At 36.9% G+C, this 19,970-nt stretch overlaps 1 protein-coding gene across 1 annotated transcript in view; it reads left to right on the plus strand.

Moving 5' to 3' along the window:
- cUnh18orf63 (chromosome Un C18orf63 homolog) overlaps positions 1-19,970 on the plus strand; it is a 32,555-nt gene that overhangs the window by 2,933 nt on the left and 9,652 nt on the right. Inside the window, exons 4-11 of the mRNA XM_084103007.1 lie at positions 1,354-1,410; positions 3,896-4,007; positions 11,850-11,891; positions 13,981-14,057; positions 16,443-16,549; positions 16,778-16,874; positions 17,723-17,808; positions 19,421-19,604. Coding sequence (XP_083959133.1) covers positions 1,354-1,410; positions 3,896-4,007; positions 11,850-11,891; positions 13,981-14,057; positions 16,443-16,549; positions 16,778-16,874; positions 17,723-17,808; positions 19,421-19,604 — 762 coding nt within the window. The remainder of the gene's footprint in view (positions 1-1,353; positions 1,411-3,895; positions 4,008-11,849; positions 11,892-13,980; positions 14,058-16,442; positions 16,550-16,777; positions 16,875-17,722; positions 17,809-19,420; positions 19,605-19,970) is intronic.

The following is a 19,970-nucleotide window of genomic DNA, read 5'->3' on the forward strand; positions in this document are numbered from 1 at the left end:
CAGAATATGATAGCAACAGTGGAAACTGCATTGTGTTTATACTCCAGGTTCACCTGCTCACCTGTATACACATCATTAATAAGGTATATATTAAATTTGTTTTGTTTTTTTATATCACAGTCTTACAACATCAGTACAAACCTAGTAAGAATGACAGGCAGGCAATGGAGAAAAGTCTCGTTTTGCCCTCCTGGTGTGCGTGAAAACAAAGAATTACTCATTTTTACGCAAGCAATCACAGAACCATCTGGAGTTTTTCAAAGTGATTTGATATTTATTATATTGGGTTTATGTGACGTGTTACAAATGTTTTTAAATGAAAAGTTACATGTTCTGTAATTGCTGATGATAAATTATGAACAAAAACAGAAATCTGATCATTTGCAGTTAGGATTAAACTGGATTAAATTAGGATCAAAAGGAAAGTAGAATTGCCCTAATAAAATCTGATTAGTGTATTTGGGTTGCTGTATGCATAATTTTTTGACATAATTGAATCTATATCAGACATTCCACATGATGTATGCATGCAGAAATAAGGCTGAAGAAATATTTAATGTTTAGTACATATTCGACGTGTCTCTCAATTGTATTCCTACTTGCATAGATGAATTAACTAATGCTCTTGCTCACAAAATGCAACTTTGTTTTCAATAAAATTGAACTTAATTATATTTAATGATGATTTGAATTAAAGCCATAACATACTATATGAATAATTCCATGTCAGGCAAAACGTTTATGATTTATATTGCTTTTCCTGTCAGTACGTGTTATTGCTCTTCTTTTTTCCTCAGTGTTCGTGATACGTGCATCACCTTGCGTGCATTTGCACCTGTCAGTTCGTTCGTGGTGTTGCATGTGCGTGACTTCTCATCTGTGTGTGTGTGTGTGTGCGTGTCAGCACAGCTCGTGCTAAGGCATGTCCCGTGCGAAGCCAAATATTTGAGACACATTCCACACACTCTGTCATCTCTTTCCTGTCCTGAACTAAGGCCAATTAAATCAGCACTTTACGCTGTTAAAAGCAGCCACCGAGATGCCGTGGTTCCCCTTCAGTAGTGCTTTGATTTGAATGTGATGCACATTTCACAAAAGTTGTGAATGTGTTGTCAGACTTCAATGGGTATACTGGTGAATAATTGACTATGTTGTGCTTATATAACTTCCATGGCATTTGTGCTTGTGTTGCCAAAAGGGTAAAGATGACATGCTTTGTAGCAATTCAACTGTCTGAATGAAGTTTGTGTGCTTCTTTTAAGTCCTTGATCTCTAGTTTTTGGTCCTGATGTATATGAACGTGGTATTTATGTTTAACTGTCCATTCTGATTGTCCCCTGCACTTTGTCTTAGATTACATTTCACAAGAGAGGCATCATCCAGGCCTTTGCACAGAAGCATGGTCTACAGGTTAGTTTAAAGAGATTTGTCTGTGTCTTGTTTGTGCAGACAAATCTCGAATGTTCATGTTTCATGTGTTCAGTCTGACCTTTATCCCAGACTTGACACTATTTGTCCGTCCCGAACAGTGTCTCCACTGCATCAGAATATACTACTTCCATTTATTTTTTAAATGTTTTTCAGAGAAGTCTCTTCTGCTCACCAAGGCTGCTTTTATTTGATATAAAATAGTGCAATGGTAATAATGTGAAATGTTATAATTTAAAATACTGTTTTCCATGTGAATACAGTGAGGAAAATAAGTATTTGAACACCCTGCTATTTTGCAAGTTCTCTCACTTGGAAATCATGGAGGGGTCTGAAATTGTCATCGTAGGTGCATGTCCACTGTGAGAGACATAATCTAAAAAAAAAAAAATCCAGAAATCACAATATATGATTTTTTTAACTATTTATTTGTATGATACAGCTGCAAATAAGTATTTGAACACCTGAGAAAATCAATGTTAATATTTGGTACAGTAGCCTTTGTTTGGAATTACAGAGGTCAAACGTTTCCTGTAGTTTTTCACCAGGTTTGCACACACTGCAGGAGGGATTTTGGCCCGCTCCTCCACACAGATCTTCTCTAGATCAGTCAGGTTTCTGGGCTGTCGCTGAGAAACACGGAGTTTGAGCTCCCTCCAAAGATTCTCTATTGGGTTTAGGTCTGGAGACTGGCTAGGCCACGCCAGAACCTTGATATGCTTCTTACAGAGCCACTCCTTGGTTATCCTGGCTGTGTGCTTCGGGTCATTGTCATGTTGGAAGACCCAGCCTCGACCCATCTTCAATGCTCTAACTGAGGGAAGGAGGTTGTTCCCCAAAATCTCGCAATACATGGCCCCGGTCATCCTCTCCTTAATACAGTGCAGTCGCCCTGTCCCATGTGCTGAAAAACACCCCCAAAGCATGATGCTACCACCCCCATGCTTCACAGTAGGGATGGTGTTCTTGGGATGGTACTCATCATTCTTCTTCCTCCAAACACGTTTAGTGGAATTATGACCAAAAAGTTCTATTTTGGTCTCATCTGACCACATGACTTTCTCCCATGACTCCTCTGGATCATCCAAATGGTCATTGGCAAACTTAAGACGGGCCTTGACATGTGCTGGTTTAAGCAGGGGAACCTTCCGTGCCATGCATGATTTCAAACCATGACGTCTTAGTGTATTACCAACAGTAACCTTGGAAACGGTGGTCCCAGCTCTTTTCAGGTCATTGACCAGCTCCTCCCGTGTAGTTCTGGGCTGATTTCTCACCTTTCTTAGGATCATTGAGACCCCACGAGGTGAGATCTTGCATGGAGCCCCAGTCCGAGGGAGATTGACAGTCATGTTTAGCTTCTTCCATTTTCTAATGATTGCTCCAACAGTGGACCTTTTTTCACCAAGCTGCTTGGCAATTTCCCCGTAGCCCTTTCCAGCCTTGTGGAGGTGTGCAATTTTGTCTCTAGTGTCTTTGGACAGCTCTTTGGTCTTGGCCATGTTAGTAGTTGGATTCTTACTGATTGTATGGGGTGGACAGGTGTCTTTATGCAGCTAACGACCTCAAACAAGTGCATCTAATTTAGGATAATAAATGGAGTGGAGGTGGACATTTTAAAGGCAGACTAACAGGTCTTTGAGGGTCAGAATTCTAGCTGATAGACAGGTGTTCAAATACTTATTTGCAGCTGTATCATACAAATACATAGTTAAAAAATCATATATTGTGATTTCTAGATTTTTTTTTTTTTAGATTATGTCTCTCACAGTGGACATGCACCTACGATGACAATTTCAGACCCCTCCATGATTTCCAAGTGGGAGAACTTGCAAAATAGCAGGGTGTTCAAATACTTATTTTCCTCACTGTATATGATAAAGTGTAGTTTATTCCTGTGATCAAAGCTGAATTTTCACATGGTCACATGATCCTTCAGAAATCATTCTAATATGATGATTTGCTCAAGAATCATTTCTGATTATTATCAATGTTGAAAACCGTTGTGTTGCTTCATATTTTTGTGAAACTGTGATAATTATTTTTTCAGGATTCTTTGATGAATAGAAAGTTCAAAAGAATAACATTAATTTGGAATATAAACATATCAATGTCTTTACTGTCACGTTTGATCAATTTCGTTGTGTCTTTGCTGAATAAAATTATTAACTTCTTTAAAGAAAAAACAGAATTGTGAAGAATGACGATCTAGTCTTATGTAAATGTCAATTCTGATATGACTCTTCAGACTGAGGTTGCATTTGCAAAACATCAGACATGTATCTTAATTTTTGGACTGCATATGCAAGAATGAAAAAGACCAGATTTCATGTGGTTACAGTATAACAGTTACATATGTAACAGCACTGGTCTGAGTGACAACAAAAAAAAACATCAGATTTGGTCCACTTTTGCCTGCAGTGTGAGCCTTTGTGCTACTAATAGTCTCTCTTTTTTCATCCTGTAGCTCAACCTTCCACAGAGAGTATTGCCTGCCATTCTGCAGACCTGTTTGTCTTATTCAGTGACTGCTAAACTGGCCCCTAAATGGAACAAAGCTGGTCAATACCTAATAGCAGGTGAGTATTAAAGGGATACTTCACCGATTAGCGTTAAGCTTTGTATCAGTAGAAACCCGGTAGTATTTTGGAATGACCGTGCTTCCCTCCCTCATGTCCCCCTGAGACGAGAGATTTCTGTATTGTGTGTCTGGAAAAAAACCTCAGATGACGCAAAAATCGTCAATCAGAGGCTTTTTTGTCCAGAGGCGAGAGACTCTAGCCAGTAGGAGGAGCTCGTTCCGCATTTCTTCAACCCGCCCATAGGGGGATCTCACGATAAAACGCCGTCTTTTCAGTTTCGAGTCGACTAGTAGCCTAGCTGTATCATTTCTTCCTATACTGCCCTCTGTAACCGGTAGGCGTGGCTTGGGAGTGTCCTCGTAGGGCAGCGAAGCAAGTGCATTCTGGGAGTTGTTGTCTTTCATCCACATGAGCCAAAAATACATTTTCTGGCTTTTCTCAGTCTAGACGGCACCAACTTATAAAATAATTTCACATTTCTACCCAATTTAAATACACATTCATCTTTCCAGCAGTGAAATATCCCTTTAAAGTCCCCCTGTAGTCAATAATTGTATCCCTTAAAACGCATCTTTGATCACCAAAATGACGTATTTAAAAGTTTTTTCAATGAAAAAAAAAATTCTTCATGCCTTAAAATAGCTTGAATGTAACTCTACACCCTTGCCTCATTTAGTATACGCGGTTCTATGGATATGCAAATGAGCCCCGCCTCCACTCACTCACAGCAGCTCAGAGATCAACTCATTGATCTGATTGGTTACAAGGTAGTTTGTGACGTCAGAAATGACTCAGCAATGGTGTTGACTTATGAATTTGCACATGGTTTGTCTTAAAGAACATTAAAAACACCACATAGAGATATAAACAACATTAAAAGCTGGATTTTGACCATAGGGGGACTTTAATATCCCATGGACAGTATATTTAAATGTCTGTAGTTTACACAATTACAAGCTGAATTTCGCCTGTCTGGATTCATATGATACAGGCAATAGAAAATGACATAACTGATCACTGACAAAATAACTCTGATGCCTTTTGTGAAGAAAGTCTTTCTCTAGAACAGGGTTCACTTTGTGGCTGATTTAGCTGCTGCGTAATCTTAACTGAGCCCTCTTTCTAGTGTAGGGACAAGCAATTCATGTAGTCCGATCTCTTCGTTTCCTTTACTGAGCTAATATTTTTATTGCCTTGGCTCAAGGTCAGCAATAGTCAGTTCAGAGCAGTTTAACTAACAGAAAGGAGCTGAGATCATTGGAGTTCAGCAGTGCTGTCATGAATTATCACTGTGTCGGCATAATTAAAGTTACTAATTAAAGGTATATAAGGTATTGTTAAGTACACTACTTGACAGTTTCATGCGTTTTTAGTATTTACTAGTGTTTATTAGTTCTCAGTGCTCTTGTCGTCTGCTGTGTTCAGACTTCTCGGTTCGTTTCTCAGCCAAGAATTAGTTGGTACTAAATATTTGATGTATGAGTTAAAAATCAGCACATGATAAGATAACCAGACCGTTTGATGGCCTTGTGTTGGAGGCCGTGCCTTGAAAATGTGTGTGGCACTGTCCTTGAGCACAGTTAAAGCTGTATTCATGGCTCTCAGAAGTCTTTGCCATTCTCTATTAAAGCTGAGCAGAGAGAATTTACTGTAATTAAATCTCTTTTTATAAAAATGTGAGGGTTTTAAAAACCTGGTTCTTAATGATGTTAACAGATTGCAACACTCCCCCATCACAAGGCTTTTAATGAATTACACAGAAATCTCAGTAGGAGAGACACTTTTACCGCAAAGTGTCAAAAGTTATATCCAGTCATAAATATCATGTGTGCTTATCAATCTGTCATCACCAGGGCTCGAAATTAACTTTTTTACTTGGTAGCACTGGTGCTCCCAACTTAAAAAAGTTAGGAGCACCCACCAAAAATCAAGGAGCACCACAACTACAAATTACATATTAAAGGGGTCATATAATGTCATTTTTGTACAAGCTAATATGATTCTTTAGGGTCTAAATTAAAAGTTTGTAATATACTTTAATTAAAAATTCTCATTAGTATTGTAAGAAAACACTCATTTTACCTGGTCAAAAACAGCTGTTTTCAGCACGCCGTTTCAGTGCATGTGTCTTTAAATGATAATGAGCTTTGCTCACCCCGCCCCTCTGTTCTGTGCGTACACCGTTTGTAACACAATCACCAGAGCCCGTCTATGGACATTCTCTGACAATAACCATAACGCGTCGTTCATTATAAACGTGGGATTATGAATTATATTGATAACGTCGTACATAGAAAACATGCCATAATGTACCCTGAGTGTAAAAATAGCCACATTCATTGTGAAGCGTGCAAGCTATTTGCAAAGATTAATATAAAGATTAATATAAAGGTCAATAAAACGTTACACTCACTTGTTCTTCTGGAGGTTCAGCAGGAACACGAATAGTTGGTACTGATCCTTTTTTCAGGAGCAGCTTTTTTCAGCAAAAACAGCATTATACTGACCCTCGTTTGTAAAGCAGTCTGGTGAAATGATTCACGCAAACATGACAGTATTGACGTTGATCGTGGGGAATATTCCCTTCGAAAACAAACTCAGCCACTGCGTCTTCAGCTGTACAGATTTAGAAACATCATCAATATGACTGCTGTGTTCGTTATTACACCCAGAACAGAACATCACAATCGTTAGACGCCATTCTGCTCAGCACTCCAGCTATCAACAATGAACGGGCCAGTCGGCGCGTGCTATGATTGACAGCTCGCTCACGAGGGCGGGTCTGTGTTTGAAACGCTGCTGTCAATCAGCCATCGTGGGAGGGGCGTCGATTTTGTGACGTCACAATATCGAACAGCTTGATTTGAGACAGGAGGAAACATATAAGAAGATTAAAAAAAAAACACTGGATGGATTTTTATCATTTTATGATGGTTGTGTACAGGCACTGCCAACACACATTTCAGTACAATCAACTTGTAAAAGTGCATGTACCATTATATGACCCCTTTAACAGATTTCATTTCACTGGGGCTTTACACATCCTGTGGCCAAGATTTGAAATTTGGTCCTGCATCCTGCTGATTAAAAACCTTAATAATCGAACCTGATGAACCTGATTTGTTTGCCACACCTGTCCCTGCATTTTTTGCTTGGCACTTGGCACTCTATTGCTATTAATATGTTGTATTAATCTTTGTTAATCTTATTTAATAAAAATACAGCTGTTCATTGTTCGTTCATGTTACTTCACAGTGCATTAACTATGTTAACTAATAAAAAAAAATATTTCAATAATGTAGGCTATTAGTAGCCTAAATGTTGAAATTAACATTAACAATGGTTAACAAATTAACAAAGTGCAGTTTATTAATAGTACACGTTAACTAATGTAGTTAACTTAAATTTAATGAATGGAACATTATTGTAAAGTGTTACCGATTTGTTATACACCGATTCAGACGTCTCGTGAGTTCAGTGTTGGACAGATCAGTTGTTTGAACCATTCATTAAAGTGAATCGGTTCAAATTAGTCATTAGTTCGCGAATCGGACGTCCATTAGTGGACGTGTAGCCTACGGCACGCGTTGTGTGATTATCCCGGCAGTTTATTTTTTAGCACAATTCACACTCCGTGGTAATTCAGGAGAAAAAAAATCTCTGAATGCTCCACGTGAAACTTCGGTCTTCCGCCCTTTATCTATCGTGTCAAATGATTTTGATTAATATGCACGAGGGAGAGAGAGCAAGACAGCACTTGTGTTGTTTGAAGACGGAGAGTGCGCGTGCGCAGCCGGGGCTCTCTCTCATACTTATGCACCCTGTCAAGCGCAGCAGTCATTCTATTCTACATCACTCACCGATCAAATAAGGCTTTGGCGGCCGCCAAAAAAAATTCAATGAAGGAAAACCCCTGGTTATATAAAGTTGGATAGAATGATGGTCCGGCCATCGCGTATCAGCGCACATAAGGTACACACTGTGAAGTAATTTGCAAACGTTTTTTAGAGAAATGAAAAAAGGTCGCACCACAACCATTATTTGCACTTGCACAAATGCTCCCAAATATATTTGTAGGTCGCACAGATTAAATTTCAGGAACATATGCAACCAAAATGGTCGCAATTTCGAGCCTTGCATCACTGAACATACAATATGCAATGCAATAAATACAAAAGTGGGAAAAAAAAATATTCTTTATGATTTACCAGTCAAATTTGTAACTTATATCAAGATGATTTCCCTTAATGACACACAAAAAAAAACAAGATTTCCAGAATATGTTCATCCCAGAATGTATTTAATTTAATTAGCCCACAATTAGCCCATAGTGTATCTAACAGCCCGATCTCTTGAAAGTGTGTATCTATAGCACAAATTTTATTTCTCGTGCCATTTATACACCAAATATAGTTTTTGCGTGCGTATGATATGCACTTTATGGCGTGTAATACGCACACACTCCACACCCTTATTCCTACCCTAGGGGTTTACAGTGCGTATCATATGCACGAAAAAAAAAAATTGCATTATAAATGGCACGAGAAATAAAATTAGTGCTATAGATGCAATTTTCATGAGATCGTGTTGGTATCTAACCATCCAAGAGCACATTCGGCTTTAAGAGCTGGTACTAACTCCGCAGCGAGTCGCTGGCAGTGGCTTGCACAACTTTTGTTTCAATCGGACTGAATTCATTCCGATTGATGAATCTGAATGTACACTGTAAAAAATTATTTTTTGGTGAAGTAAATACTACTGAAAAAAAACAATGTAATTTACATGAAAAAGTTAGTTCAGGCAAGAATTAAAAAAACGAAGTAAATTCCATATCAGTACTTAATTCAAGCGAGTAGAAATGAAAGCGTAAATATCAACTCAATAAAATTAAGTAAAAATTACTCAGCTTTTCTGATACTGGGGTTCCCATCATGCACTGGACCTTGAATAATTAATGAGGTTAATTTTTCACTGGTTTCCAGCTGTATTTACACTGTTTTATCATTGCTTTTGTTGTCAGGATTAGTAACTTGCCATTTTGTGACATTTCGAGTAAATTTTCTGCTCAAAATGACACATTCAAACACAAAAACGATCCATCAAATGTTACCGTCATTGTGTATTGTCTACCAAGTATTGAGGTCTTTGCATTCACATGATGCTTAACATCTGACATGCTGTATTATAAATTACTTAGATAATCTAAGTAAAGCACATACTATAAATGACTGGTATAATTCAATATTATTGTTTGAGTGAAATGTAATGCAAAGAAAATTTCAACTAAATCGATATTAATCAACATTTTACTAGCCAAGTTAAAATTACTTATTTTCTGTTACTTTCACTTAACTAGGTTAAGTAAAGTTTACTTAATTCCATATTCCAAGTAAATTTAACTTAAAGATTTCTAATTAAAGCTACTGATGAATATGTTTAGGTTTTTACTTGGCAAATCTTTGTAAATTTACTAGCATTTTCTGAGTGAAAAAAGTTGCCTAGCTTTTTTCAAGTAAATCCTACTCCAAATTTTTTTCAGTGTAGTTTACACATGAATGCTCAACGTCATCGGGTTGATGTGCGTGTTTTTATGTCACAAGCTTCAAAAAAGACATGCGAATATACAAAGTTTCCCGCTGTTTGCGCTTATAACCATTCTCCTACATAGGTTCTTTATTTGTTTTAAACAGTAGACTAAAAAATCGGATTAACGAAAGGAATAAACCACCCCTTACAATCCGATGGAAATTATTATGACCGCCGCTAGCGTAGCTAGCGAAAGCGGTCATATAGGGATTGTCAAAGTTTTTTTTTTTTTTTTTTTTTCTCATCTACTGAATTTTTCGTCAACGATACCAGGGACACCGAAACACCGGGGAACATGAAATTTGGTGGGCATGTAGCCCCACTAGACTTTTACGGAAAAATTTTGTTTGGTCCCCGGGGGCCACTCCCCCCCCGCGCTGGGCCCCCCCAAACCCAAAAAATGCAGTTTTTCCTAAATAACTACCTGAACCGTGGCACCGAGGATGAAGAAATTTTTATGGTATGTTGGTCTTAAGGGCCCACATCAACCTAGCCCATAATCACTCATTTGTGATTTGCACCCCTCCCATAAAAAATGAAAATGCAATATTATTCTGCTTTAATCGCCCCTATCTTCAGTTGAGATGTTCAGAACTGCACCATATTTCATGTGTATGATTAACTTGACATCCTCTGGGGGTATGCTAAGTTTCGTAGAATTTCATCCATGGGGGGGTATAAAATAAATTCATTTATGTGCACATTTAGTGACTGTACACTCATCGGCCTGTAGATGGTGGTGTTGAGCGAAGGGTTGCTGGTTTAGGATGATACTGTCACTAAGGTTGCCAACTGTCCCGAATTAGGCGGGACGTCCCGCATTTTGGGCCTAATTTATTTGTCCCTTGCGTGACCTCCCGTGTCCCGTTTTTTGACAAGCTGATAAACCACTGACTGATACAACAGCAACAGCAGCAGTGCTGACCACGACACTTGAGAATGATCACCGACACCTGTCATCATCCAATCACAGCTTTTTTTAATCACTGTTTTGAGACAAATCATTGTTTGATTTGCGAACATCCTCTGCCGTCTGGTCGCTTCCGCTTCAAGCCGGACTCGTCTCGCGCTAACGGTAATTTCCTTTCACTGTCCACGTTTTGATTTCGCCTAATCAATTTTGGCGAATGCAAACAACGTGATTATTGTTCATGAGTCTAACATCCAGCCACGCAAGAAAACATGTAATCTACCTGAGGGAATAATATGCTCAAAAAACATTTCTGATTATTATTAATGTTTTAAAGCTTTTAGAAAGTACATAGAAAGCTTTTGTAACATTATCTTAACTGTCACTTTTGATTAATGTAATGCATCCTTGCTGAATAAAAGTAGGCAATTACTTTCTTTATTTTTTTCCCCAAAAAATAATCTTACTAACCCCAAACTTTTGAGCTGTAAGCCTAGTGTATAATGTTAAAAAAGCTTTCTATTTTAGTTATTTTGAACTATGGTTTGTTTGTAATGTGACTTTTTTCATGTATGACATTCAAATTATTTTTAGAATTAAATACATAAATAGGTTAAGCAATACAAATGTGTTTATGTCTGATAACCTTTTAAACACAAACTTAACTGCAGACACTGAAATGACGTACACTGTGTGATACAGTACAAATATTTTGAGTGTCCCTCATTTTCCTATAAATAACCACGATTGTCCTGCATTTTCCTTTTCTGAAGTTGGCAACCCTAACTGTCACACACACACATGCAGGAATACAAACAAACGCAAGCATGCACACTGACATCCACACGCACAGACACACACACATACAAATCCACATGCACAGACACACACACAAACACACACACGCACACACATGTACGCACACATACATACACGCACAGACACACACACACACAGACACACACATACACAAACACACACACATACACACACACACAGACAGACATGCACATACTACTACTTTTTTTAGGTATATACATAAACACGCAATACAGCCAAATTGCTCCACTTCATTTCTTTTTGTGGAAAGCCAGTGCAGGCCTGAGCGGCGGTCATATTTTGTACCGCCATGCGGTACATCTAGTTTGTAATAGAGCTGACACTTTGAGTTTTTTAATGGGTTATGTTATAGCCCTACATGTTTTTAAGAAATATCTGTATTGACTGCATGATCATATCACCGTATTATTTACCGCCATGCGAGCCATAAATTAAAGCTTGGCGAGCCGTGCAATGAGTAACACTGATCTAAGTGTATTACTGACTTTTTCCTTCTTTTCCAGGAAAGGATTTCCTCAGTGACTCTGGAAAGCTAAATGCAGTTGGTAGGTGGGAGGCGTCTGTATACTTTGGCACGAGACACTGCCATTTGTGTTCACATTGTTAGACTGTGATTTCTCTTGATTGCTGGCAGGGAGTGATTAATATGATGGAGTACTTAGAACAACACATAAATGTATTCCTGTTAGTGAAAACAACTTTTTGTGTTGTTTTGTTGACCCAGAGTCTCATTGACTATGTTTACATGTGCACCAATAATGTGACTATTTACCAGAAAGGACTTAATCTCAGTAAGATGTTTACATGACACACAAGCAAACCTCTTCACTCCCGTTTATACACAATTTTTATTGTTCTGATTATTCACTAAGAATTGTGGTTATTTTTACTGCCATTATTCACATACCCCAATGCACAGCATACATGATGACCTCACACACTGTAGGCCTGTTACTGGCCACTGTTTTAATCGACTTACTCAAATGAAAAACACATTAATATGGACATATAGGATGTTTTCGCCTCGCTTAAATGTCTTCATTTCGATGTTTTCGACCATCAATACTGCATTATATTCATGTCGTGCATCGTTGTCAACATGAACACCACAAAAATGTGATGTCGTCTTTTCTGCTATATGTACACGAATCTGTGCATGACAACCATACGTGAACGTTACAAGCACATGCGCACTTAAGTGCGTACATGAGTGTTTACTGATTATTATCACTCTGATTATGGTTACTATGATTATGAGCTTAATTGCATCAATTTGATCTAAGTATTGTGTTGAAGGTAAAGTTTAATCGCAATATTGCCTACAACTCAGAATCACATTTTTGGGTGTATGTTAAAGCTACACTGTGTAATTTTTTAAGTTGATTCTTAGCAAAAAACACTCATTAATGTGCTCATTAATGTGTAATTACTTCTACCAATTAATCAAGTATTCTCGTAAGCGTAGAATCTGCCATTTAGAATACATGCGAGCGAGTCGCTTGAATGACGGCAGCCATGTTGCGCCTCCATCTTGAAAATACATTAGCCAAAGAGGGACATACCTGGAAATCCAAGCTTCGCCTTTCGCGTTTTTAAACTCGGTGGCACCGTGACGAATGCGAGGGGGAGATTACGCGCGACTGCCAGCAGATTTTAAATAATACGGCCACCGTAGGAGTTAAAACGCCCTCGGAATGGGAGGGGCTAGAAAGTAATATTCAGTTGGTAGTCATAAACATTTTCACCGCTAGATGGGAGAAAATCCTACACAGTGTAGCTTTAACATAGTCAGAAGCCACGTTTCCATTACCCTTCAAATTGCGCAAATTGAAATTGCGAATTGAAAATGCGCCCAATGGAAACACGTCAATTTCGCAAAAGCTCCCATTTATCGCAAGACAGTTTTTACGCGCGCATGAGGAGGTTTTTCAGGCAATTCGTAAAAATTATTTCGCAAAACTGCAATGGAAACAGTTTTTGCTCATTTCCAGGTCACCTGACGTAGATGACGCCGTGTGTTTGGACAGAATACGAGACAGAGTTCTTTATTAAATTCATAAAAGGCAAAATAATTACAGGAATAATGGATTCTAAACCTCAAAGAAATGCCACAATCAAGACCTCGAAGCAGAAATGAGTGAGAAACACCCAGAAACATCAGCCACTCCAAGTATAAGGGTCTTTCCTTACCATTAATGCTTGGATAACACACATACGTCTCCTTCGATTAATAGTAATGGCTAGTGCAGTGGCTGTGATTTGTGATTTCTGGAATGATTATCTCAAGAGGAAAAAATGAGTCAAGTGTTTTAGTCGCATGGAAACGCCGTCATTTTGCAATCGTTTTTTGTCGACATTTAGAAAAAAATCGCAAAAGTTTTGTGCAAATCTGTTATGGAAACGCACCAACTGTTGGCCTACTTCTGAATAATGTAGGCTACTCCTTTCACTTTATCCCAGAATCGTTAGCACTGTCTGAGTCATGTTTTAAGCTAACTTTTGTCATGTTAAACCCTACCCTAAATCCTAGATGCCTTTTACAATTCACTCACTAACTGATGATGACACAGACACGTGTTTTCCCACTCTCGCTGACTCATGCTCATGTCTGCACTCTTGTATATTCATTCACAGTGCTTGAGCTGAGCATCACCGAGACCCAGCTGTGTGTCAGTGTGGAAGCCAACGCGGTCAGACTGGCCCCAGCTGTGGTGAGAAGTCAAACCTCCAGCCTGCGCCTCGTGTAACCTATGAACAGAGTTACTGCCATTGTCAAGCGCTATACCTTTGCCTCAGTTCATGTCTATGCCTTAGTCACTTATCTGTCTTTCGTCATCCTGATTGTGCTGAGTAGACAGGAGACAGAAAAGCTTTTCTCTTCATTGCTTGTTACTGTTGATTTGGATTACTATATATATACTGGTCAAAAGTTTTAGATCGGTAAGATTTTTTAGGTTTTTAAAAGAAGTCTCTTCTGCTCACCAAGGCTGCATTTATTTGATAAAAAAAAAAAAAAAAAAAAAAAAAAAAAAAACAGTAATATTGTGAAATATTATGACAATTTAAAATGACTGTTTTCTATTTTAATATATTTTAAAATGTAATGTATTCCTCAGATGAAAGCTGAATTTAGTCTTCAGTGTCACATGATCCTTCAGAAATCATTCTAATATGCTGATGTTATGCTCAAAAAACATTCATTATTATTTTCAATGTTGAAAACAGTTGTGTACAATTTTTTTTCAAAATTCTTTGATGAATAGAAAGTTTTATTTATATTTATTTAATATAAAGTCATTTATTTCAAATAGAATATTTTCTAACATTATAAATGTCTTTACTGTAACTTTTGATCAGTTTAACTCATCCTTGATGAATAAAAGTATTGATTTATTTTATTTATTTCTCCCAAAAATGAAATAAAAATTCTTACTGACCCCAAATTTTTGAAGGGTAGTGTTTAATGTTACAAAAGCTTTCCATTTCAGATAAATGCTGTTCTTTTGAACTTTCTATTCATCATAATATCATAATATATAGAAATGTAAAAAACTGTTTTCAACATTGATAATAATCATAAATGTTTCTTGAGCATCAAATCATCATATTAGAATGATTTCTGAAGGATCATGTGACACTGAAGACTGGAGTAATGATGCTGAGAATTCAGCTTTGATCACAGGAATAAATTACACTATATATTCACATAGAAAACTGCTGATTTAAATTGTAATAATATTTCACAATATGACTGTTTTTGTTTGTATTTTTAATGAAATAAATGCAGCCTTGGTGAGCAAAAGATACTTCTTTTAAAAACATTAAAAATCTTACCGATCTAAAACTTTTGACTGGTCCGGTAGTATATATATATATACACTAAAGGTCAAAGGTTATAGATCGGTAAGGTTTTATATATATATAAACCAATTTGAGGAGTCATTATAATCCGAATTGATTTGGGATTTATACATAAATGTATTTCAGTACGTTTATTACAACTATAAGATTATATAAGTATTAATTTAAATGTAATATTATTTCATACATTTTCGTATAAATGAGGTGTATAAATATATAATATAGAAATTAATCATATCAATCTGTCATATACACACATTACACACACATAGGCTTAAAATTAATTTTTATAATTTATATAACTTTTTTTTTATAATTTATGATTTATACAATACACTAAAGTTAGTTCAAAATATAATTTAAATTAGTTAAGATAATTTGCAAAGTAAATAAAATATAAATAAAACATCTACTCCCGGTTTCACAGACAAGACTTAAGCTAGTCTTGGGCTAAAATTTGTCTCAAGATGCACATCAGTGATGTGTTTTCTAAGGCACGCTTATAAAAGATACTTCAATGTCCTAAATGAACTAAGGCCTAATCCTGGCTTAATCTAAACCCTCTCTGTGAAACCAGGCCTATAATTCATTTATGTAAAGGTTTTATGAAGATGTTTTATTCAAACCGATAATAACTTCAATAATGCACTATATTTGTAACAAGTATATTCATAACAAATAAATACATTTTAAATATATGATAATACATATCTGCATAGACAACTATGATACACAGAGCATATATTTGCATACAAATTTCCATGATTACGAAATCAGTTATTAAGAAATAGCAGTTTTATTTTGCAATAGAGATTGTTTCAAAGCAGCTTTACAGTGATAACAGGAAAATAATGCAACAAAGTTTGTTTCGGCTGTATATCAGATCTAGAAGAAAATAGTGTCAAAGTCCACTGATGGTTCATTTTTGTTGTAAAAAAGTTATTAATTGAGTTAATTTATCTATACAGCCGCTCTGGAGAATGTCATCATTCAACTCATTCTCATATAATGGTGTCAATACAGGCAGATCAATAATATTGTTGAATATATTAAGTGTCCCCAACTAAGCAAACCAAAAGTGACAGAGGCAAGGAACCATCAGAGAAAAAAAAAAGACAAACATGAGACCGATTATTCATAGCAAGGCATAGAATGGCCAAAGCTTTTATTGATTGCAATATTGTTTCTGTGTGAGTGTGTGAGATATTAATTATTTTTTTTCTGTCTTCTGCCAGATAAATGATTTTGACATTCCTGCTCCTGTGGTGAAAAGCTTCCTCCATACTGATAATGCTGTGCTGCATACGGTCATGCCAAACAACTGGTGCCACGTTCTGCCGAGGTGTGTGTTCGTGTGCATGTTCTGTTAGACTGCTTTATAACGCGTTATACTTTTACAACAGTTACTTTCTAGAGCTGTACTGTTGCTCCACGGGCCATCATGCAGGGAACAAATCATAATCTCTTTAGTTGGCAGTGTTCGATTTATGAATCAATGAATCAATACTTCTCCTGCATTGTTCTCTCTCTGTCTGTCTGTGTGTGTGTGTGTGTGTGTGTGTGAGAGCAGTCTGAAGAAAGGCCAAATCATTAGCATCAGTCGCAGGATTCCACAGGAAAGCCCATTTCAATCTTACACGGAGCTTCAAAAGCACTGGAACAACATGGTAAACATGGTGTTGAGACTTTGTTCCACACTTTAATATCTATGAGCAGTAGTAATTGTAATTGCTCTGGTTAACCACCAAATGCATCATAATGCAATAATAAATTCAAAATAGTTTTACTGTATTGTTAAATTAGAGCAAACGATTTACAGATCATTGGTGTCTCAGTGTCTGACACAGTTTGTAAATGAACTGTCATCCTGTTGCATCCTGGTAAATCCTACAGTATGGGGTCTACAAAACCCTACAAAATGTCTCCACAAAGATGGCAAAATCTAAAATCCTTGTCCTTGTGGGGACATTATTTGGTCCCTATGAGGAAAACGGCATATAAATCATACTAAGTGATGTTTTTTGAAAATATAAAAATGCGGAATATTTTGTGTGATGGGTAGGTTTAGTGTAAGGGGAGAGAATATACAGTTTGTACAGTATAAAAACCATTACATCTATGGAAATTTCCCATAAAACACAATGTGTGTGTGTGTGTGTTGAGCACTCTGATCCACTTCTGTTTGGATTAGAGGTCACAATGTAACCTTTGATCGCAAACAGGCTCGTAAGGCTTGGCTTTATCAAACAGCATTTGTACTGTATGTATTTGCAGACATGCACGATTGCTCATTTATATCGTGTATACACACCATCTGTTCAAAACCAAATCACATCCAAATATTTAGTTTGAAGCGCTCGCTTGCTTACAAATATACTCTAACACAGAGTTTTAAGTGCAGATTTTATTGTGTCTATTACTTAATGTCACTAAACTGTCTTTGTGTAACTGTCTCTCCGACGTTGCTATTCACTTATTTTTCTCTTTCTCATTAACTGTGTCTCTCCTGGTTTAGTATGGATATCAGCTGCCCTCAGTGAGTGAAGAGGAGGTCATCTACTGCAGTGTGTACTTTAAACTAATCGGTGACAAGCCGTTCACGTATCCTTTAGTAAAGGCAGGTGCTCTCGTTTATTGTCCGTTTCCTGCTAATAAGGTATTGATTTCATCCATGTTTAGTGTAAAATTTACTCACAGTAAAATGGCATAAACTTGCCCAAAAACACTTTTTTTTTTTGTCATTTTATGCTTGTGCTCTGTTTACAGCATCACAAATGAATTAAAGGCATTGTTGCTAGAAACAAAAATTGTTTTTCAGACACACAATGGTGGTCAAAAGTAATTAAGGTTTTTTTTAATGTTTTTGAAAGAAGTCTCTTCTGCTCACCAAGGCTGCATGCATTTGATACAGTAAAAACAGTAATATTGTGAAATATTATTACATTTGTAATAACTGTTTTCTGTTTGAATATATTGTAAAATATAATTTATTCCTGTGATCAAAGCTGAATTTTCAGCATCATTACTCCAGTCTTCAGTGTCACATGATCCGTGATCAGAAATCATTCAAACTTTTGAGCGCCAGTGTAAATTGTACTGCTGGATTACAAATTGAATGTGAAAAGTAGTACAGAGGTCTGGCTTAGACTTAAGCTGACATTCATGCAGCATGATAATGACACCTAGTGGACATGAGCCCGGCAAGTAGTCATAGTGAATTGGGTTGAACTCTTGAGAATTTTTTATTTGAACACTGAACACTGCCAGCATGTGAAACAGTTTGCATCATGCAGCATTGCATACATTAGTATGATACATTGTTGTCACGTGACCTCATTACATTGCATGTTTAATTTTGTGAGTGGCGTACAGTTATCTAATGGTTGCATGGATATTTTGCATATTTAATCCTATTTTGTGTAAAAACTGATGCCAAAATCAAATGATGAATCAAGAAAGGGATGATCAAAATAGAAATGATTCCAACGTGTTGCTTCATAAATGGAAAGTCAAGTGTTTTATCTCTTATACCTCACCGAGGCTGCATTTATTTAAACAAAAATGCAGGCGATTAAAACGGTAATATTGTGAAATTCTGATTTCTGTTCATCATGTGTCACATGATCCTTCAGAAATAATTCTAATATGCTGATTTTTTTCAGGATTCTTGAAAGGAAATGAACAAAACAAAACAAAAACAGAACAAATCAAATTTTATTTGATGTTTTTGTAACAATTTAAATATCTTAACTGTCATTTTACATTAATTTAATGCGTTATTGCTGAATGAAAATATTTATTTCATAAAAAAAAATCTTAATGACCCCTAACTTTTAAACGGTTGTGTACATAAAGAAAATCTGCATTCTGTACACAGTACACATACTCTAAACTGAAGAAATGGTAAGAGTAGCAGCCTTCATCTGTGTTTCATCCCAGTCTCTGCTTTGAGTCAACACGTTTCTCAATATGAATATTACATAAACCTCATTTTCACACTTGTGCTAGTTCTGTGCACATATGGAATCAGGTCTGTATAACATCACACATTGCAGGGACAAATTAAAGACTAGGAACACGTATACATTTTTTTATAGTGCCACATTTGCATAGCAGCTTTACAATCTAATTTATAACCGCTTTGTTCTTTTGGAAAGCTGTGATTTTCTCTATCTTGGCAGTCAGAGATATGTATCCTTGACGTCCTGCTCAGATATCCGCTGTGCTGTATCCGCACTCAGCCAGTACAGTGCTTTCCCAGAGTGGACCTGCAGGGGGTGCTGGGAAGCTTCACATCAGATCTGCAGGCTGTACTGGAGAGTGTGTGTGGTTTCTCAGCTTGGATCACCTGCAAGCCTTGCTACTACAGCAATGAACTGAAGAGACCAGTCACACAGGTATTGCATACACACACGTGTCCATAAACACAAACATGCCATTACTCAGGGACTTCTGCTTACTCCTGCTGAGAAATATAAAGTAACAATCAATTGGATTTGACATCAAGTTCTGCACTCAGCTGCTTAGTATTACATCTGACATTGTCTAATTTGTTATGGCGATGCTCATCTGTAACACAGATGCAACTGGACGTGTTCCTTTATGGATGTTCCAGAGCCGTTGAGATGCATGTGTTATCCAGATTTTATATTTGTGTATTCTTTATATAAGTGTATTCTTTGACAAAGATTGTTTTAGTAACTCAGTAGGCTATGTATTTTTAATAATGTTTAAATGGTGTAATATTTGTAATATCCGCCCAC

Source organism: Abramis brama (genome assembly GCF_963993115.1).
Source record: "Abramis brama genome assembly, chromosome: 24".
NCBI classification, from domain to species: domain Eukaryota; kingdom Metazoa; phylum Chordata; class Actinopteri; order Cypriniformes; family Leuciscidae; genus Abramis; species Abramis brama.